Source organism: Tetrao urogallus (genome assembly GCF_951394365.1).
Source record: "Tetrao urogallus genome assembly, chromosome: 7".
NCBI lineage: Eukaryota > Metazoa > Chordata > Aves > Galliformes > Phasianidae > Tetrao > Tetrao urogallus.
Window position 1 is genome coordinate 47,666,954 of NC_136820.1, and position 22,656 is coordinate 47,689,609.

A 22,656-nucleotide genomic window follows, 5' to 3' on the forward strand; every position below is an offset into this window, starting at 1 on the left:
GGCCCTGGGCAGCCTGGTCTGGTATTAAATGGGGAGGTTGGTGGCCCTGCATGCAGCAAGGGGGTTTGAAATTCATGATCCTTCAGGTACCTTCTGACCCTGGCAATTCTGTGATTCCGAGAGCCTTCTCCTCTAGGCTGCACACCCCCTGTCCCCATAGGAGAGGTGAGCATCCCCCTGCCCTCCCCTGGACGCGCTCCCACAGCTCCAATCCCTCCCCCAGCATCTCTCCACACGGGGCCCCACAAGGCAGTCACAGAATCACAGAACAGAATATTTATACAGTCCCCTCCCTGTCCCCGCTGCCGCCCCTCTGCTGATGCAGCCCAGGTTGCTGTTGGCCTCCCGGGCTGCAGGCTCAGGCTGCTGGCTCGCGTGCAGCTTTGCATCCATCAGGACCCCAAGTCCTTCTCCACAGGGCTGCTCTCAGGAAGTTCTTCTCCCAGTCTGTACTAGGATTGCTCTGACCCAACACCTTGCACTTGTTGAACCTCATGAAGTTGATGTACATCCACTTCTCAAGGCTGTGCAGGTCCCTCTGGATGGCATCCCTCCTTATTGCCTCAACTGCACCACTCAGCTTGGTATTGCCTGCAAACTTGCTGAGGGTGCACTCGATCCCATCATTTATGTCATTGATAATGATGCTGAAGATGACCAATCCCAAGATGAACCCCTGGGGACACCACCTGTGAAACAGAGCTGTTGACCTTCTGGCTGCCCTTCTCCTTTGAGTATTTATCGTTCAAAGAGGGAGGGAGTTTAGAGTGGTGAAGCAGCCATAGACTCAGCTAGCTGACCAACAAATATGTAGTTTGCTTCACAGTGCTTCAATAAAAGTTCCTCTGCAGGCAAAAGCCAATTAAAAATCAGACTGGTTATTCCTAATGAGCTGCAGGATATTGTGTTTCTACTCTGTTGGCTAAAAGTATGCCAGAGAGGCGTCGGGCTGTTTCCTTCCCATCTTCCAATGGAAGCAAATATTTCCAGGAGTAATGGCTTTCTCCAAACGCTGAACAATGGGCACTGCTTTGTTGCAGTGAGGAAAATTCCCCTCGTTCTGAATCTGTTTTCTCTCTCTCTGGTTCATGTTGGTCGCATCAACCCCATGCAATGCTACAGCTGTTGGTCAGGCAGTGGCACAGCTGCCCAGGGAGGTGGTGGGGTCACCATCCCTGGAGGTGTTCGACCTCGGAGATGTGGCACTGAGGGCATTATTGGTGATGGGCTGGGCTTGGACTTGGTGATCTTAGTGGTCTTTTCCAACCTTCATGATTCTATACACAGGATTTTTGCCATGAGTTGTCAGACGTGTGTGTTTCTCTTCTGGAAACCTGAAGATCAGGTGCTCGCTAGGAACTAAGAGATTCCATCTTGTGTTCCTGCAGTGATTTTGCTCTGCAGGGCTAAGGGGAGGACAAGCTTGAGTTGCTGGATGTTAACAGGACTGATGCACAAGAGGAATTTGTGCCCAGTTCTCCGAGCAGAACAATGCTGGAAGTCATTTCCTGCAATCATTTGCCCACAGTTGCTCCTCATGAAGGATAGAAACTGCAGCTGAACATTCATCAAGACTTTATTCTAGAGCTCTACTACTCTGTCACTCCTCTTTTGGTAACCAAGAATACATTTTAGGGAAAGCAACACTTCTGATTATTCTTTTTTCTTCTCTGTTCAGAATGCATGCAGCTGAAAAGAAAGTCCGTGCCTTTGTGCGAGTCAAGCCAACAGCTCATTTTGCTCAAGATGTGATCAAGTTTGGGCCAGACAACAAGGTAGATAGAAACAGATTGCAGTGCAAACTGTTTGAAATTTGATTCCAATGTTTCTCAAAGAAATTCTTCCGTTCCATGAAGTTATACAGAATTTTTTTGGCTGATGACCTCCTGAGTTTGGATCTGCAAATGTGGCAGTGGTTTACGTGCCTCCAGTGATGCAGTCACTAATGGAAATCCTGCAGAGGGCTGTGACTGATCCTTGAGGAGTGCCCTGTGGTAGCCACCATTTCATCCTAAGAGGTTTCCCTATGGTGCAGTCTGTTTCTGGTCCCCAAATGCAAGTTCCTGACTTGACCTTCCTTGTTAATACAGACCTCTGTTCGCTCAACTAATCATTTCCCTGGCACCCCAATCCAGACACATCACTGAAAGATGAGCCTAGCCACGTTTCTTTTTTTTCCAGAACATCTATTACTAGAGTATGCCCACAAGGGTCAGTAAAAACACATCATTTGTGCTCCATTTTCTGCTCACTTTCAGCTCTTCAATGGGTGGATATTTTTTGGACGATATCTCCTGAATCTTTTCCTGGCTATTGAAGTCACCTTTAATTCCTTTTTTGGGTTTCAGAGCATAGATATATACATCAAAAAAGATGCCAAGAAGGGAGTTGTGAATAACAGACAGACAGACTGGTCCTTCAGACTGGATGGTGTCCTTCACAATACCTCCCAGGAACTGACGTATGAGACTGTAGCTAAGAAATTGGTGTCTGAAGCTTTAACTGGCTATAATGGTAATCTGCAGCTCTTTTTGTTATTAGGTGTGGTGGTTGAGAAATGCAGAGATTCCCTCCTGAGTTTATTCTTTTGCTTTGAATCTTTTCTAGGTACAATAATGTGCTATGGGCAAACAGGGGCTGGTAAAACTTACACAATGACTGGAGCAACTGCAGAGTACAAGCATCGAGGCATCATACCCCGAGCTGTGCAGCAGGTACAGAGTATCTGCATGGGGAAAGAGACTGAAAGAAATGATAGCAACTCACTCGTATCAGCTATTGCTGATACTCATAAAAGTGCTTTAACACGGTGAAAACATTTCATCTGATCTCCACCAACTCCTTATTGCTTTGTTTTATCTCAACGATGATCATTAAGGAGAGAAAGGATCCTGTAAAATACGTTGTACCTTCATTTTACTGTGCTGTGACCTTATGCACTGATAACAGTGATATTGCAGAGCAGGATGGAGTGATAAACCAGTGTGGGGGTGTTAAGGATACAGCCTGAAACAAAATTGGGAGGAATCAAGCAGTTATGCTGTATTGTCATTCACAGAGGTTGTTCCTGTTTGATTCTTCTAGTTCACACAATGGGTTGCTTCCCAAATGTGAGAAGGTCTTCAGAAGAGTTGTTTTCAAGATCATTGTTCTGAGAAACTAAACTAAAGTCAACTAAAGATGTTGCCTTACCCTGTCAGCCCTCAGGCAACCACAGTTCTGAATTAGCTCTGCACACAAAGATGAACTTCCAGCTGTTCATAAAGCCATAAATAGCTTCTCTGTAAAGCCATAAATAGCTGGTAGCTCTGTTTGTGAGCTAGCCCTGCCACTGACTACTTCTTCATCCTTGTACAGGTCTTCAAAGCAATCGCGTGTTCTGTTGATTCATTCATCACTGTCAGGATATCCTACTTGGAAATCTACAACGAGACACTGTGTGACCTTCTGTCCACGACAAGCAGTGGGGCCAGTGACGTGCAGATGGCTGTAGTGGATTGCCCACAGGGTGTTTATGTGAAAGGCTTATCTATACATTCTGTTAGCGACGAGGAGGATGCTCTCAATCTCCTTTTTGAGGCAAGGAGCGACCAATATTAGGCCTCATCTTGTTATGTTGCTTGTTGCATGTTGGTTATGTTGCTTGGCTTAGCTGAGGGAAGTCAGTGACGCAGGGGGTGGGTGGTCAGGACTGCTGGAGGGAGGTTCACAGAATCACACAGAATCACAGAATGGCCAGGGTTGGAAGGGACCTCAAGGATCATGAATCTCCAACCCTCCTGTCACAGGTAAGGCCACCAACCTCCCCATTTAATACCAGACCAGGCTGCCCAGGGCCCCATCCAACCTGGCCTTGCACACCTCCAGGGACAGGGCAAAGGTTGAGCCCTTTCTGTTCTCTTACAAGGGGTAGAAGGACTGGTAATGCTTTGTAGTCCACGTTCTTGCAAGGAAAATGTCCCTTGTGCAGAGATTCTGAAAGATCTCTGTAAAGAAACCCTGGTTTTAGTGTATTCCAGGGTAAGTTGAGTGCTGGAGGAAATATGTTAGAGGTGAGGCCATGAAAAGTAGCTTTGGAGATTTCAGGCCGCACCAAAATGGTTCAAGTAGCCAGAGACTGCCTTCATGTCATCAGACTTGTCTGACATAGCAGCAAACTGAAACTTCCCTGATCATCAACAAAGATGTCAGTGAGTGCCTCAACATGAAGGAATATTTGGGATCCCTTCAGATCCACCAGCTGACCTGCACTGGAATTTCTTCCTGAAAAACAACACACCTGTCTGGCCTAGCTATGTGCTAGGACAGTGCTTCAAGAAAAGAGCCTTTCCAGAGCCACTTTTGGGATGGTCACAGCACAGGTCCACCCATAAGATTTTACAGCAGGGATGTTCACACCGTGGGTTATATTTGTGAAGGAGGTTTGCTTAACTCGTGGCTGCATCCTTCTTTCCATGGGAGCGCTTTATTTCCTAAGGAAAACATGAGTAAATCATTAGTTCTGTTTGCAGGAATTGTGTTCTGACCAGGAGCCATCTGGTGTCCTTAAAATCTTTGGCTTGCCTTTTTATTAAAGGAAGCACAGTGCCCTAAGCTAGGCCCTGTGATTCACAACAGCTTCTGTTTTCCTTCTAAAGAGAAGAGGGAAGATGGTAATACAGCTTAACTTTCATGCATTTGTGTAGAGGTTTTCACATTAGTTCTTGCTCCTGAATCTAGACTCTAGTGCAGTGCCAGTCACTTCTGGCCCTCGCCAGGTAGACTAGCAGTCCTATCAAACAGTTGCAACATAATTTTCAGTGTTGTTTTGTTTTTTATTTCTGTAAGCATTATACAAACCTGTGGCTAGCATATATGTGGTTTTCTGTGACATTTAAAGCCTGGGGAGCTCTTTGGTTCTCATCAAGAAACTGAAACAGCTAGGGAGGTGTTGAGTCTGCACAAGGCTTACCGACTGTTCTTTACAAAGCCACAGCTGTGAGCTAAGCCATAAAAGTGGAAATACAGACAACGTGGTAACGTTTCTGGTAAAAGGCACAGTTACAGTGAACTGACCCTTAGCAATGTTGCAGAAATGCCTTCAGAAGCCTTTGAATAAGAAAGTGAAGCAAATACCACATGCTGCTCTAACCAACTGAATCTCAGTCTGCAGAACAAAGGCTGAACCATCACTATTCTTATTTCAAATTCCTATTTCTAATTTCCCTTTATTCCACTGGTGCAGAAGCTTGAAAACACCATCTACAATTCTGCCTTCATTTGCAGGGTGAGACCAACAGAGTGATAGCAGAACACTCGCTGAATAAAAATTCCTCCAGATCTCATTGCATCTTTACTATCTATATTGAGGTAAGAGCTCCAGCAGCTTTTTCTAGGGACTCTAATGGTTGAGGATCTTTACGTGTCTGGCTTTTGCTGTGTGTCAGTTTTGCCTGCTATTAAGTGCACTTTATTTTCTTTTCCCCTTCAGACTCGTGTCAGAGTTCTCTCAGATATCAGATGCATTAATTCTAAGATCAACTTAATAGACTTGGCAGGCTCCGAGAGACTGAGCAAGACCGGAGTAAGTAGTGGAAGAAGTGTTTCAGTCCAGGGGTGGGCAGGCCAGTCATCAACAAGTTGGAGGTGAAATTGCAGGGCTTTCCACAACAGGGCTCAGCCTGTAACCCAGGCTCTGTTAGTTTACCTGCTTTTTATCATTTCTCCACACAGGGAAGGGCCACAGCCATCAGCCCTGATAAGGAGCTCATGATTTTCCTCTTCGTTCCATGAGCCGCAGTGCAAATCTGCAGCCTTGGGTCACAGCAGGCAAACTCTTAGAGCAGAGACTTTCTTAGAGCTCAGCACTGACCTCCACAGGTCCCATGTGACGTTCTGTATTGATCACAGGAGAAATCCCGTGTTACAAATACAGCCTTTCCCCACTGTGAAGGAAGCTAGCAGATCTGGTAGACTTGTAATGAAGTCTCTGCAAACGTATGTTTTCAAACTGAAAGGAGCTCTACATCACCAACTGGGTTGGTCTGAATGAGATCGCCGTCCTGTTCTGCAGTTCAAACAGAAACATCTAGCGTGGAAGCTTTGCTTTTTGCTTTCCCTTGCAGTCTGAAGGGCGGGTGCTGAAGGAAGCCGCGTACATCAACAAGTCTCTGTCATTCCTTGAGCAAATCATCATTGCCCTGGCTGACCCGAAGAGGGAGCACATCCCCTTCCGGCAGAGCAAGCTTACCCACGTTCTCAAGGACGCCTTAGGTAAGAGCTGTGGCTTGCACCAGCCCCGTGTAGAATGCATAGAAAATAGTTTCGGTGAGCCTGTCAGCGCTGAAGACTCTTACACATAAACACATAAACTCAGAGGGATGTGTGAAGTATTCCAAGCAGAAGTGATTCTATGATTCTGGGAAGTCTTGCACTGCTCTTACAGGAGGCAGTGGCAATGTGCTGTCAGATTATCCTGTACTAGCCAAGGGTTTTTAAAATCCTCTGCTCTGATTTATCCAGTTTCAAGCCTTTACAATTTGTATTCCCATTTCCTTACTGCACAATCAAGAGGTAAAAAAACACGTTTCACCTTTATTTCTAAGTCATTCTGTGCCTCTGTATCTGGGACTTTAGAGGGGCACTTACAAACCAGCTGTGGTCCTTGTTGCTTCTTTTATTTTCTATTCTCTATCAGCACATGATGTATTATTTTCTGTACAAAAGGAAACAACAACAAAATTAAATTCTTTACTGCCTTTTTTTTTTTTTTTAATCTATTGTTCCAGGGGGAAAATGCAATACTGTCCTAGTGGCCAATATCTGTGGGGAAGCTCTGCATGTAGAGGAGACTGTAAGTTGAGCTTATTTCTGCAGAATTGAAGTCTTTTTCACACTGCTGTTGCAATTGTGTTGGCCATAAGTTAAAGAGTGTCTTGTGGAGGGCTGTGGCAGGAGTCCCGGGGAAACATCCTGTCTCATTCATCAGAAAACTTGGATAGCTCCTCTTATCTCAATGGCTCAGAGAACAGATTGCTCTTGTCAATCTGCTTCGTGATGCAAACTGTGCAAACCAGCCTGAATGATGGCAGGTCCTAACAGCAAAAATCCAAGCACTCTGGATGGTATTAATTATTGTTGTTGGTTCAGCTCTGCAAATGTGTTTTGAAAGGTACGTAACGTCACAGAGTCAGTGGAATGGCACCAGTTCATGTCAGAACTGAGCTGGCTTTCAGTTGGTTCTTGGGATACTGGAACCAGCAGTAGCATCCTAGCAGTAAGGCTGTGAAAGAATAAAATTGGCAGAAGCCTCACTGTGTGAAATGGATCATCCTAACCACATCTGTGACACAGAGAAGGGAATCATCTTTCTGTTTGCCAAGAGCCTTTTAAAGAGCAAAAAGGGGAAACACAGTCACCTGCTATGGGGCTGTGATCAAGGCAGAGTGCTGTTCATCTCCTATTTGTGCTGTGGTAGCATCTAGAAACAAGGAGAATTACCCAGGAAATGGGAAGACTTTCTGGCTGCAGCTTGCAAGATACAACAATTGCAGGAATTAAGCCTGAAAGGCTCTGATGTATGCCTCAGGGATATTAGGATGTGCTATTTGAATGAGAAGTGAGATGGGGGATAAGTCTGTTACACAAAGAACTGTCCACACACAAAACAGAAGAGACAAAACATCAGCTGAAGCTGGCTCATCACACAGCAGCCAATGAGCACTGGAAGATACGTTCCTGGGATCCCAATCTCTGATGCTGGATGGAGTTACACACATTTTACTTTGCTATGGACTGGGATCTGATACAATTGAATAATAACAGATTATGAACATCGTGTCCTCACCAATATATCTTTCAGTTACTTAAAAAACGTGTTTTTCAGTTGTCTTCTCTTCGTTTTGCTACCAGAATGAAATGGATCACAACAGAGCCAGTCGTTAATGTGACATACGACTCAGAGGTACGTAGAGAAAGGCAATGAAAGGAGTTATATTTTCTCATTTCATTAATATTTAGGATAATTACCTTAAGAACCTGAGAGAGATTTGGTAGTTTAATGAAATTCCACTCATCAGCCAGCCTGAGACTGACTACATTCAGGTATATCAGAAAAAAAATTGATTATTTTAAACTCCTGCCTCCATTAAAGTTAATGTTGGAACTCCTACAGAGTTCAGTAATGGTCAGAGTGGAGCACTGCATATTTCTTTGCTTTCAAGACAGTATTTCTGTGTCCTGAACCTGAGAACCCCTACAGCACCAGAGCAGGAAAGCAGCAAGTTAATAAGCAGGTAGCCTTTTTCTAGATGGCTTGGGCTGGCTCTGCAGGCAGTCTGCCCAGGACACAACAGAAGCTGTCCTGTTGGAAGCCAATCAAAGGCAAAGTGTTTTTCAGACTCACTATTTCACTGATGCAAACCTGACAGCCAACTCTGGGGGAGCTGGCACACAGCTGTGATGTTATACAGCAGTTCAGGATATGCTGCTTTTCAGCAGGTTGGGGTTTTTTTTCCCTAATAGCATTTGGTCATTCACTTACCCTTCTGTTTTCCTTCTAGGGAACAGTGAAGACTTTGGAGAAGGAAATCAGTCTTCTGAAGCAGGAGCTGGCCATGCATGACAGCTTGGTGAGGAACAGGCTGCACCACCATGGATGGTCCTAATTGGGGCTTTGCTGTGATCATTGTTTTGCTGTGGAATCAGTCATTCAGTACCCAACGTGACTGTATTCTTCTTTCTGCCTTCAGCATAATCTGATGGGGTTTAGTCAAAGCTCTGTGCTGAGACTGTGCTGTAGCTTCATTTGTCATCCAGTGTAGATTTTTTTTTAAGACTTGTGAAGCCACCTTCTTGTTTGGTTAAAGTGTGAAAGGGAATGCATTGCTTTCAGCATGCTTCCATGCCCCATGATCTGACAAGAAGTCACAATCAGAAATTAAACACGAGGAGACCAATGTCAGCCTGGCACTTGCTGAGGTCTCTGTAATCCACTGACACTCAGTTGCTTGCCTTTTGTCTTAGGTAAATCGTTCTTTGGTGACTTATGGCCCTCTGACTGATGTCCAGGTAGCAGAGATTAAATCCCAAATCCATAAATATCTACAAGGAACCATTGATGAAATTGACGTAAGTAGCTTTTTAAGTAGAAAAGGACTTATATGCTGCTTCCTTCCCATTTTATTCCAAGGCAGGAGCAAAGAAAACCTCTGAAGAGGTTGTCATTAACTTGAGAAATGGTACAAAATCGTGTGTATATATATTTGTCTTGTTAGGGTCTGTCTCTGTTTTCATAGAATTCTTGCTTTTTTGGAAACTTAATAATAACCCCTAGCAGAGTCATAGGCTGGGGGGAATGTGGCAGGAAAATGGCCTGACAGAGAAGAACCTGGGGGTGCTGCTCAACTTGGTAGGTCAGGCTGATGGTTGGACTTGCTGATCTTGAAGGTCTTTTCCTTTTTCTGAACGATTCTATTCTATGATTGTAAATGAAACAGCTTGAGATACTCCCTCTCATCTCATGTGAGCATTGTCTCCTCTCCACATCTCTCTGTTCTCCCTCCAGCAGGCAGGAATGGAGCAGAATAAAGGTTCATGTGAAGGTGTGTTTTACCTGGGCTGCAACATGTGATGTGGGTGGGCATGGAGCAGGGAAGGCAGAGGACAAAGGAGTTTCACACAGGGAGTAATGTCTTTAATGGGACTAAAGAATCTTTTAGAGTCAGACTAAAGAGCATTTCACATTTAAGTCTAGAATCTTAGACCGTGGCAGACCTGAGTGCAGATTCCTGCTCAGCTGCACACTCCCCATTACTTGCCTGTGTTCCTCTAAAACAAAGACAGTGTGGCTCTTCTTTGATATCGTGGGTAAGATGCTAGTTCTAACACAGTCCTGGACAGCAGTGAGAAGTGACTTCATAATTTGCAGGTGGGTCAGCAGGTGCCCTTTGTGCCATTTGCAAAACTGCTGTTGATAATTTGTTACCTTGCTGACTGTGCACCCCATGGAATTGATCACAATCTATCAGATTCCTCTCTCAGAGCAAGCAATGTATCCACCTCCAGCCAAGTACAGTATAAAGGTGTCTCTCCTTCAGTGCTCATACCCACATATGGGAAAGCAGAGCCCTCACAAGCTGAGATATTTGAATTGGTGCAGCTTCACTTCATGGAAATGCTTACTTGTGTTTTCACTGTATGCATCTTTTCCTCAGATAATGAACTTCAGGCAAGTCCAGGAGGTATTTAGGCAGTTCAAGCTGATTGTAAGGTAAGATGTTCAGGATTGATGTATTTCACAGTAAGGTTTAGGAACCATATCAACTGGGATATCACACTTAATGGGTGGAAATTAATTATGAAGTATAGGGAATAACTGATAACAGCATTCTGAACTGTTTCTGCTGGCTTTTGCTCAAGAAGACAGTTGCCTCTGACCTGCCAGTAAGCCATGTGCAAGGGCTCTGAATGATAAGCTTCACTCATTCACAGCAAATATTGAGGAGCATGATAAGAATGGTGTGGCTGTTTGCAAGGAAGTGTTCTCTGTCCATGTGGTGTGGAGGTGAGAAAGGGTGAAAGTGTTTGCAAGTCTTACTGGTGAGTAAGGAGAGATGTTCTTTTGGGCCGAATGAGGGAATATAAATGGCAGGCTGGGAAAAATGGGCAAGCAGTTTCCATGTCATGAAACAGCAGAGAACAAAGAGGGATGAGGCTGTTAGGGCAGCTAACCAACCATTCCATAACCAACCATGGTCTGGCGAGGCAGCAGATCACAGAGTCATTATTCCAACTTGGAAAGGACCCATAAGGATCATCGAGTCCAACTCCTAATTAGATTTTTCTGCTGTAAGAGCGACAGCAGGATGCTGCTGTAGAAAATCTGCCTGCTCTTGAGAAACTTGTCTTAACTCAGCTGTCTGTGGTAATGTCATCAGACCAGGCAGTCTGGTTTTTCAGGGACCAAAGACCAAAGTGGTAACATTTCCACCGATCGTTGTGGGTTTTTTGAACTTCAGACTCCTTTTATTGTGCTGAAGCAGCAGGTTTTGGGTTTTGTTTTCTTTTTAACGTGCAGATTTTAATTGATTAGTTGAACAGCAATAATAATTAATCCCATGGACAGTGCTTCACCTGATCCTTTCAGTGAACAAAAACAAATCACTGTTTGCAAGCCTCCATGCTAGAGTAAGATTTGATATTTGAATGACATGCCTGAACAGATGTGACATCATTCGATTTAGACTATTAAAAGGCTCTGCTAAGTATTTAAGTATCCATGGAAAGCTTCCATAGGCTATACAGTCTAAAAAAAGAAAGGACAAGGAGAATGGGAACAGGTTACAACACTCAGAGGAAGAGCAGAAGGTACAACACTCAGAGGAAGAGCAGAAGGATCGAGACAGGGTGCTTGGGTATGAGATCACAGGTAAAATATACTTTATTTGGAAACGTGATGTCAGGAGGTATTCCAGCTTTTGGCATATGAAACAGTCCTTCAACACAACGGTAAGGGGCTGCTGTTGTGTTGTTTTTTTTCCCCCAAAGACAACAGGAAGGTGAAGTGGAAACCAGATTACGAAGCAAGTATGTTCTGATAGACAAAAACGACTTTGCTGCTATTGCTGCTGCTCAGAAGGTAATGGCTGGTGCTTAGGTCCTGCCCCAAACCCAATGTGGGATTATCTTCTTTGCTTCTGAACCTTGAATTGCCTCAAGCTGAGAACTTCCTATTGAAATCTGAACTCAGAACTGCCGGTGTGATGGGTGAGTGCTCTCAGCAGGCACGCTAACAAAGTAGCATTCCTGTCAGCTGAGCATTTGGCCCATTATTTGAAGAGAATCATTTACCAGGCAGGAGTGGAGAAAGTCTAAGCTGATCTAAGAAGGCGACCTGCCTGTCAGCCAGGCCCAGATCACCTGCATCTGATGAGGCCCCTTTTAACCCTTATAATTTCAGGAGCAATATAAGCATATGCTATGGAAACCATAAATGCAGCTGTCGACTCTGATCTATAGTTTTCATCACAAAATACTTTCTCTCTGAAGTGGTTGTTTCCTTGCCTTTCTTTCACCCAGTAATGGGGATAAAACAATCATTATCTGCTCTGCAGGGCATCTACTTGTTCTGTGGTTTAACTGTAGATGCTCTGAATATTTGGGAGAAAAAGCCCAAGGGAAAATGTTAAGTATTTGCCTAACAAAAAAACACACGGTCCCTAATGGGCCTATTCAAGTCTTTATTTAGAACTGACAAAGAAAGCCAAACCTTGAGAGAACCTTGAGAGAAGTAGATTTTAACACTTAACATCTCTTTCTGTTTTATGAGTGGGGCAGTATGAGAGACAGTATAAAAACTGTGATTCTCTTACACTCAATGAAGACTTCTGAGGCTGCTTTTCCATTGCACTGTTACTAATTGCACTGTTACTAATTGCACTGTTACTAATGCTGTTTGTGTTATGCTTATATCATCAGTAAAACACTATGAATGCTCTCTGAATTGTTCAGTATCTACAACTGTCTAAAGTTTTGGGGGAGATTTATAGTAAAAGCTTGAACTTATTTCCATGACATGAGACCCTCTAGGTATGTAAAAGATACAGCATATGAATCTGTAGATAATTTTGGCTTTTAATTTGTACTTTCTAGATGTTCACATAGTGAACAAAGATTTCCAGATTAGGTTCTATAGCAATATGAAGTCACTGTTGGGTATGGGCTGGATATCATGGCCTAGACAGCTGCAGAGCTATTCCTCCTGGTCCATATTTTATGTCTTCCCATGTTCAGTTGGGTATAGTTGATGTGGATCACCATTTGTTGAAGAGACGAGATGTGGAGACCAGACCTACCCCAGTTTCACCCAAACCTGATGAGAAGAAGAAGAAATTCAGGACAAGCAGTGAGCAGTTCAAGTGAGTTCAGCAGCCAAACTACTCTCCTTATTTTTATTTTTCTCTTGGACAACATGTTGTCACACGTGGATGGAGGCAGAGAGGGAGCAAGGAAGGGAACAGGCTGGGCATCAGGAGATTCATTAAACCTGAAGGTTATCTTTAAAGTGTTGGGTAGAATGAGATCTGCCAAGTGGAAAGAGAAGGGGGCAATGGACTGAGGAGCAGGTATGGGGTGAAATTGAGAGGAGGTTGTGAAGGGGAAGAGGGAACAGCAGAAAGAAAGATGTTAGAATTTATAGGAGTGGTGTCCCTGAGAGGGCAATTTCTGCAACTGCTTCTGTGGCTTGGCTCCTCCCTGACATTTCCTTTAAATCCTTGAGAAAACACGGAGATAAACCACCAAGGCTTCAGTAGCTGCATGAAATGGGGGACCTCTCTGTGCAGTTCTTCTCTAGGAAGATGGAGAGAGGTCTGGTGAACACCTTCCTTGGTCTCTCTGAAGTCACACAAACTATCCCAAGCAGACCAGGCTGGTGTTTATGTAGAAGAGCTGAGAGAGGATAGCTTTTGAATTGGCAAACCTAACACCTACAGCATGCTTTGGTTCCAGTGCCCTCTTACAAAGAAATTAATCTGGTTCATCTTTTTCCCCTCCATCAGGAAGGAAGGAACTAAAAGCTTCTTTTCTGGGAGAGACCTGGCTGCTCACTTACCATCAAAAAGTCAGGTAATCATTCCCACCAAGAAATTGGATGTGAAAGAGAAAGCAAGGAATGAGGATACAGCAAAAAATGATGCACAGCCCTCAAAGCCAGTCTCTGAGGAGATTTCCCAGCGGCCCAGGTAAGCCTCTCCTTAAAGGGTGCTTAGCCTGTCTGCCAGAGGATGGTTTACACCAGGATGGTGGCACTGTATCTCCCTAGAACAGCTACCTGCTTCAAAGCAAATAGGAGAATCAGAGATCTTCACTGCTTGGATGCAGAAGTACACAGTCACGTAGCAGTGCAACAAAGTATGCTGGTGCCTGTCATCTTCTCCATCTGCTTTGAGCTCTGTGCTGCACAGTCAATCTGTTGAGTGTGAGGTCTTTACTGACCAAGAGTCAGTTCCTGACTTAAATGCTGGCATGTTTTTTTTTTTCCCCCTTTCTCTGGGTATTCTGGAACACACCTGCAGCTTTAACTTTCTGCCATTTCATTGCATTTCCAGTTGGTCCCATGTAAAATCACAGTACTTGTCACCCCTTGGTCAGAGTGCAGAGAGACCTCATGACCAGCCACCAAACTCCAGACACTCATGAAAAGAGGGCAATATCTGCATGAGGTCATGGCAGGAAGTTCCGTATCAGGGCGGAATTGTGGAGAACTGCCAGAAACACAACAGTGTGCTCATCATCTGCTTGCACAACAACAGAAATACAGCACTGGTTTGCATTTCTTTCTTGATGGTGTTGACGGGGTAAAATATGCACAGGGTACAGAGACCAAAGATGCTTTCTGTGAGGATGTGCATGCAGCTGTTCAGCTCCCAGGAGCTCAGCCAGGACCCCACACAACCCAGCCTGCACACTACTTTTCCCATCTCCATCTGCTGTTGCCAAGAGCTCCCAGCAAGCAGTGCAGCTTTGAATTAATAGGAGTATCTCTATTGCCCTTGTGGAAGATGACTGCTTTTTTCTTGTTCCTGCAGCTGGGGAGAGTATCTCAGGGTGAAGCTGTCCCAGGAGAGTTTGCTCCTGAAGCACCTTAATTTGTTATTGGAACAGGTTGCCCAAGGAGGCTGTGGATGCCCCATCCCTGCAGGCATTCAAGGCCAGGCTGGATGTGGCTCTGGGCAGCCTGGTCTGCTGGTTGGCGACCGTGCACACAGCAGGGGAATTGAAACTAGATGAGCATTGTGGTCCTTTTCAACCCAGGATATTCTGTGATTCTATTGTGTTCTTCCATGCCCTCTGCATGTATTTTAGTATTCTTCTGTAAACCGTGGCTGACAGGGAAGGCTGCTGCTCCAGCTGCATATGGCACAACCCCAAGTTGAATGGCTCAGCTCTGGAGCTGAGCTGCCAAAGCTGTATAGTCTGCCCAGTGGCCATTGTGCAGTGCTCTGCCAGCACTTTGGCAGGAAAGCAGTCTCATGCAGCTTTGAAATGCCTGAAAATGCCCTTAGGAGATCAACCCGTGAAAAGCAGTGGATGGTTTTGCTTTGACCAGGCTGGACTGAGGGACATGAAGACTTTAAGTTCCTTTCTGCTACCAGACCCACGCCACTGACCAGGAACAACCAGCAGCACAGAGCAGCAGCATGTTGGAGCACGGTGTTCTGGTGTTCCTCCTGCGGTGCCAAGGGTCTCGTGAGACGCTCTCCTTTTGCTGTGTGTGCTTTGTGTTGAAGTAAAAGGTGCTCTTTGTGGGGGCACATCTGCCTCAGAGCTATTTCAGAGAGAAGCCAGGACTGACAAATGCCACTTTGAATTCAGTCTTTCAAAACAGGCTGAGCTTAAAGGCCATGGGAGGCAGCGGTGTAGAGCAGCCAACTGTATGCAGCTCAGGGCTTTGCTTGGCAGACGTAGCCAGGCTGTGCTGTGAATCCAGCAAGAAAAGAACAAAAGCATTTCTGTTCAACAATAGGGAGGAATGGGATTAGTTGTTTTTCTGAAAATTCAAACCGTTAGAAATCCTCTTTCCAGGAAAGAATCAATTCTGAGACATCTGAGGAATGTGATTTCCATGGAAATAACTGTTGAGGGAGTTATGTAGGGGGGACAGGAATGGCACAGGATGGTACCATATGCAGCTGGCACAGTGGGGTCCTCAAAGGTCCCATTGAAATACCATCCACAAACCTCAGTGATGGCCACTCCCATGGTCTAACTGCAGGGCAGAACAGACTGAGCTCCCCACAGCTCCGTGTGTCTTCTTTGAATTCTGTTGCAGCTCCCCTCCATCCAGGGCAGTGGCATTTGAGCAATTTAAGGAGGAGTGTGGAAGTGAGATCAACAGGATCTTTAAAGAGAACAAAAGCATCCTCCTCGCCAGGAGGAAGAGAAGCAGTACGGTTGCCCGGAGGATCAACATCATCAAACAGGAAATGGAGGACATCAAAAAGGCTCTGGAGGCTCAGAGGCAGGAGCGGTCGCAGCAGGGTAAGTCACTGCATGGAGAATGGCCAGTAAGAACCTGGCAGGAGAGGGAGCTGCTGGTTTCAGAGCAGTTTCAGTGGTGGGACCACAACACCCCGCTGCTGCTCGCCATCCTTTATGCCTTAGCTGTGCAGCTGGCCTTGTGCCTTGCCACCTGATTCCTCCTGCATTGGAGTCCTCAGCACTCCTCACTCTGTGCTTTGATGCTGACATATGCAGGTCAATACAGTGCAGAAGTCACAGAAACATGACACAGAATGGCCAGGGTTGGAAGGGACCTCAAGGATCATGAATCTCGTACCGCCCTGCTGCATGCAGGGCCACCAACCTCCTCATTTAATACCAGACCAGGCTGCCCAGGGCCCCATCCAGTCTGGCTTTAACAACTCAAGGGACGGGGCATCCACAACCTCTTTGGGCTGCCTGTCCCAGCACCTCACCACTCACTTTGTAAAGAACTTTCCCCTGACATCCAACCTCAATCTTCCCTCCCTGAGTCATGGGGAGTGGGCTTGGCCTTACCGTGGTGGAGATTTATTGCATCTCATATAATCATAAAACAATTGGGTTGGAAGAGACCTTAAAGCTCATCTAGTTCCACCTTGTTGCCATGGGCTGGTTGCCTCTACCAGCTTAGGCTGCCCAGGGCCCCAACCAACGTGGCCTTGAGCACCTCCAGGGATGGGACATCCACAGCTTATCTGAGCAGCAGTGCCAGTGCCCTACAGTCTGAGTTCATCTTGATTAGTGTCTGGCTTATGGAAGTCAAAATCCCAAATTGCAAAGTGCTAGAGGAAAAAAAAGAGGGGGTAGGTTCCTTGATACTTTGCTGCGTTGAGATGTTTGTTAGGTAGAATATGCCTAGAAAGCTTGTCAGATTTTGTGCTCCCTGCAGCAGGGAGGGAATGAAAGAGAAAGGGAATGGTCAGTAGCAAGAAGGCCCTGAACAGTGAGCCATGGCCCCTGCGTTAGGCTTCCTAATGCACAGCTGGTTTCCATTTCCCTTCCTGCAAAACAGCTCTTCTGTCTGTGCTTTGTGAGTGGTCTCTTCCCATAGGGTCTGACCCTGCACAACACAGAGCCCTTTTGGCTAAATGATGAGCTCTGATGAGCTCAGAGTGAGCGTTTCTCTTTTCACAGACTCATTGCTTTTTTTTGGAGCCTTTGCTCTTTATGAGGCCATCCACCAACTCGTGGGGTCTGGAAACTGCAAGAATAAACCGATCTGAGGGAAACCAAGAACTAAAGATGTTTATTTGATGGAAGCAGCTTTGGCTTAATGGTGTCCAAAGAGCTGATCAGCCCTTTGTCCCCAAAGGGGACACTGCAGGAGCCATGGGGAGGGGTTTGAGGGTTTTGGGGGACAGTCTTTGTTGTAAGAGCCCCCACAGCCCTACGTGAGAGCTCCCAGCAGGCTGCCAGGTCCACTCCATGCTCCTCACCTGCATCTCACAGGGATTGATGGCTGAGTGGGTTCAGGAGTTCAGATATGATTTCTGCCCCACACCACTGCAGCGTCGTCTTTGTAGAAAGCATGTCTAAGGAAATATCAGTTGTGTGGTTAACCTCAGTATAACCGGGTAACTACCGTGTGGTTCAAAGCATAATGACTGTGCTTCGTCCCTCTCCACCCTCACAAGAAACCTTAATTTCCTTTTCTCACCCTCCAGGAGAGTATGTTGATGAGAAAGGATGCCTCATCATTGATGAGAAGGAGTTTTTACTCATCATGAAGTTAAAGGACCTGAAGGAAGAGTACAGATGTAGCTATGCTGAACTGCAGGACCTGAAGGCAGAAATCCAGTACTGCCAGCACCTGGTGGACCGGTGCAGGAACAAACTCATCTCAGGTACTGGCACACCAGGGCAGCTTCTGAGCAGCATTCAGCAGAGTTGGAGCGCTCAAAAGCATCTCAGCACTTCACCCTGCACACAGCAGAGGGTTGAAACTAGATGATCATTGTGGTCCTTTTCAACCCAGGCCATTCTATGACGACGACGATGATGACTTGTTGCATATACAACAAGCCCCTGTCATTCTCTGTTGTGGTTTTTCTCATTGCCTTCCTGATTTGTTTTTTTGTTGATGATGATTATGTTTTATCTTTTTATCTTTTTTTTTTTTAATTATTATTTTTTTTGCCATACCATTGGATTTCTGTAGATTCTCTCTCACAGATAATGACACACTGCTCCCTGGTTATGCCACTAGATGCATTCCTGTGGGGTAAGAGTCAATAATAACGCTCTCACTGATGGCCCTGGTTCTCACCTTTGATTTCTTTTAATATAGATGGTGGCTAAGGAACAACACCTGCCTTTGGCTCTGAGCTGCAGCTGTCTCCTCTGTACCCCTGGGAGATGAGCATTACTCAGATTTCAGCACTGCAGTAGGAAGCAGAGCTCAGTCCTTTTAGCCTGTTCTTCACACGAGCACAGCCCTCGTGCTGATGAGTCACACCTCTGCTTTGCATGATCTGGGAATTGGTGGTGTGCTCCACTGCGCTCAGTTTAAGTCTGCAGGACCAAGAGGGTGGTCCTGTTGTGTGCCTGGGTTTGTGCTTGTGATGGAAAACAGTAGGTGCACAAATGCCAGCGTCCCAAACATTTGGATGCTGTGGACATAGCAACACTTCATTTCCTACAAACTTGCCAGAGCACAACTTGTATCCATCAGGGAATCCCACGTTGAAAGAATTGCGTGGCTTGTTCTGGGAGGTACACAGGGTCGAATAATGATTGCACAGTAAGTTTGCCACTGGTTTCTGTTGGACCTGGGTTTGGTATTTTTGGGGTGCTCCAGGTGATTGCTGTCTAAATGCTCAGGCACAGACCCACTCAGACAAATATCTGTGTCATCCCAGATCGAAGAGGTCAGCTCAGAGCTGAAACCAGGGTGAAAAGTCAGCAGTGTTGCATCATGTCCACAGTGTCTGCACTGCAGGGTCTGTGTTTAATATTGCTAATTACTCCTGACTCCTGTGTCATAGAGCAGTGGGTCGTACTGGGGGATGCTTCCTGTGAGGAGCTGCTCCTGAAGTGGGGAAACGTGCCAAGGGATCAGAGCAGAGTGCAGCTGCTTGCTGGGAAATGCCCAGTGTTATAAAGACAACATGCCCAATGCATGGCAGCACCTGTTGTGTGTTATCACTGGCTATTATGGGATGGAATTCGGCTGTACTTCCTTAGCATTTGGTTTTGAAATCCGACCCTCAAATGGCCTGACCACTCCAAATTGCCAGCTCCCTGCTCCCAAGCGGCTTGTGCAGGACCAGTGCCACCTGGTGGCCTGCCTCTCTCACACTGTCCCCAGGGCCATCAGGTCCTCACGAGCAGCAGCCTTTGCCAGCTAACAGTGCCCTGTCTTTATTAACGAGTTGTTCTCATAGGTTGAAACTTAGGAGATTGGAGCACTGAGGTCCTGCCTGGCCCACGGGCAGGGAGCTGGAAGAAATCCACCTTTGTCTCTGCTCACTGCAGCCCTGTTTATCGCAACCCACTTTGCTTTGCAGAGTTTGAGATCTGGTACAGTGAGTCTTTCCTCATCCCCACGTATGTGCAGAATGCCCTGAAGCCCAGTGGCAACATCAGACCTGGAATGATTCCCATAAACAGAGTTATGTGCCTGGTGAGTTTTTCCTGGCAGCTTTGCTTCTTCTTGCTACCCCTATGTTGCGTGGTAATGAGGGCTCAGCTAAGGCTGTGGGAGGGCATGGCAGCTCTGCCCCTTTCTCGAAGCAGCGTGGCACTGAAATGCTATCTGACACGATGCAGAGAGCAGCTATCTGGAGGTGCTTCTTGCATTCCCGTCAGCTTTGCCACGAAGAGGCTAAAATAGGACAGAGTGATTGAAGCACCCAGTCATCTGCTGACTATCAGCAATCAGGCAAAGTGCCCAGAGGTGCGAGGGGCAGCGGGGAGGCTCGTTTCCAAACTGTATGATCTGTAATGTTTACAGCTAAACTATTGTGTTTCATGTTGTGGCAACTGGCACTTAGCTAGCCTTCTGCTTAGAAACCAACTCTTTGGGATATCCATCCTCTTCTGTCCTTCCTGACAATGGACATTTCTCTTAAGCTTTTAATCACCAGACTTCTTCTTTGTGTTATTCTCCACTGAAGTTATTCCAGTCCTTCCCCGTTAAATGTCACACTTGAAACCTTAATGCTGTTTGATAGGAATGTGGTGGCAAGGCTTCCACTCTGACAGGAGCAACGAGTCCATCCCACCCTGAATTAGTCCCTGTCTGCATCACCACTGCCTGGCTGCAGATCCCTTCTGGGCAGCTGTGTGGACATGTTGTAGGTCCATCTGTCCCAGGAGGAGCAGGAGCCAGCTGGGAAGGACTAAATGGGGCATAACTGTGTGACCCCCCTCCCTAAGTGCATGGCCTTATTTCTAGCCTGCCTGTCACTGGAGGCAGGGTGGCTTTACTTCCCAAGAAGGAAAACTGAAATTGACTTCTTTTGTGTCCGTATGTCTGATTATTTTGACTGAAAATCTCAGTGAAGCATTTTCTTTATTCTCTCCTAGAAAGGCATGCAAAGAGTTTTGAAGCTAATCATAGACAGATTCCTCCTATCCTACTGAAGTTGTTCCCTTGAGATTATGAATAACAAACATTATGTAAGGAAAAGATGTATAAGTTTGCTTTTAAACAGAATGCTGTGATACATCAGCCTGGAAAACTGCAGATGCAAACTCTATGCAGAAAAGAGCCTAAAAAGCCCCAGCCAAAGGAAAAAAGCAACCCAAACCCCTTTGGATGATGGTCAGCAGGGAGACTGACTGCACTGCTCTAGGGTTCCACTCTTTGGGGAAAAGAGGAAATCATCACCAGTCACTTTTACCGACCAGGGTTACTCAGTGTATTCACAGAAACTCCCTCAATGCTTTCGAGCCCTGGATTAGCTATCATCACCTCAATTAAAACCCAAAAGATGAATGAAACGTGCCTTTTAGCAATGTTTTGCAGCTGTGTCAAGTTGATGATGTCACAGGCAGAAATCTTCACACAGAGGTTAAGCAATGTCCCTTGGAATGCTGTTCAGCACTGGTTTCTCTTTCTGCTTTCCCTGAGAGCAGGTCACTGAGGTTCCCAGTTAGTGCCACTGGCAGTGCTGCTATTCCTGCAAAGGTTTCTTTCCTCCTCTGGACCATTTTTTCCTTTTCCAGACTGATTCTCCATTGCTCTCATCAGGGTTTGCACCTTTTCCTCGTGCTTTGAGTCAGTTTGGCCATTCACCTTTTATCACACCACAAAGTCACTGTTACCTTCTGCAAGCTGCTCATGATCAGGTGACCAAAGAATCTGCCAGAGCGCTCCTCAAACATGGACACATTATGCACTGGCTGATACCTGATTCCACGATTAACTCTAAAACATTGTGCTTCCATTCCACCCATGCTCTTCCTTGGTGCTCTCACGCCGTTCAGAACGTTGCCTGGAGAGATGTGGGCATGGGACAGAACGTGCAGCTCAGAGTTCCTTCTGCTGGGAGATCACCCTGCAGTGGAGACAGTCCCGTGGGTAGATACAGCTGGAGAAGACAGCTGAGGAAACTCCCTCCAAGATTCTATGCTTGATGGCCTTTGCATAAATTCCTGCCCAGATCTGTTCAGCTGAGGAAGGGAAAGGGGGCACCTACCACTCCCAGCCCGTGTCCTGAGGCTTCTGAGAACAATGCAACAAATGGAATCAGCCACAACGTGCGATTTTCACGTGGCTCTGTCTTTCTGCTGGCAGGAGGAAGATGAGCAGGAAAGGTTCGAGCGGATGCAGGAGGCGATGCTGCCCGCTGGGCCGGATTCTGTCTCATTCTACAAGGCAAAAATGAAAACTGATCAAAAGGTGATGTCAGCTGGGCACAGCTCCCTGTAACACTGCCAATGTGTGCAGCGAGCGGCTCCGTGCCTCGCTGCAGGGCTCCTTTAGGCCTGCTGCAGTTTGGCCGCAGCCCTTTGGACCATACTGGATGGGTTCTCCAGCACAGCGGGGCTCCTTGAGATGTTCATTGCCACTGGCTGATGTACGGGCCCCATCCTATTGCTAAAAAGCAATCCCAGCACTTTTCACCACTACTTCCCTCCTGGCAAAGGCTGACCATAAATTACCAGAGGCCAAGAGCTTAGTGGAACTTCAGAAAGATTTTAGAGCTGCACCGTTAAATCACCGTGCGTTTTTTAAGAGAACATCACAAAACCAATGCCTCAGTTCTGGCAGTGAGGAGAAGCTCCCAGGCTGAGTCCTAAGGGCTTCTTGTGCCCTCATTCAAGCTTGATAGCATTTGCCACCAGCATAGCAACGCTGCTGTGACGGAGCTGCACCCTTCATGGTTCCTATTTGGGCAGCCCTACTTGGGAAGGTTGGAAAGGGTGTTTATTTTGGCAGGGAAAATGCTTTTACTGATGAGACTTCTGAAAATAACTGATTTTTTGTTTGTTTTCTGTTGCCAGCACACATACAACAGAGCCATGTCATCCCTCAAACTAATGCACAAGAAACCTGGGCACATCAGAGCTGCAGGGAAGGACAGAGCCCTGCCGTTTCTGCATGTCACATAGCAGACTGGGGCTCGCCTGGCATTCAGCACAAGGGGGATGAGCAATGTCACTTTATTTTCACAACTGGTTTATCAA

General features: G+C 46.1%; 1 protein-coding gene across 1 annotated transcript; it reads left to right on the plus strand.

Annotated features, from left to right (window-relative positions):
- Positions 1-1,679: 1,679 nt before the first annotated feature.
- Positions 1,680-22,581, plus strand: KIF9 (kinesin family member 9; the record flags this gene model as incomplete). Its single annotated transcript, XM_079537987.1, has 20 exons — positions 1,680-1,775; positions 2,349-2,514; positions 2,608-2,714; positions 3,358-3,579; positions 5,266-5,349; positions 5,471-5,563; positions 6,105-6,252; positions 6,768-6,832; positions 7,865-7,942; positions 8,541-8,609; positions 9,004-9,108; positions 10,194-10,249; positions 11,527-11,617; positions 12,772-12,896; positions 13,539-13,721; positions 15,812-16,020; positions 17,688-17,867; positions 19,530-19,645; positions 21,764-21,868; positions 22,474-22,581. The coding sequence occupies 20 exons, from the start codon at positions 1,680-1,682 to the stop codon at positions 22,579-22,581; spliced, it is 2,406 nt and encodes an 801-aa protein (XP_079394113.1).
- Positions 22,582-22,656: the final 75 nt, after the last annotated feature.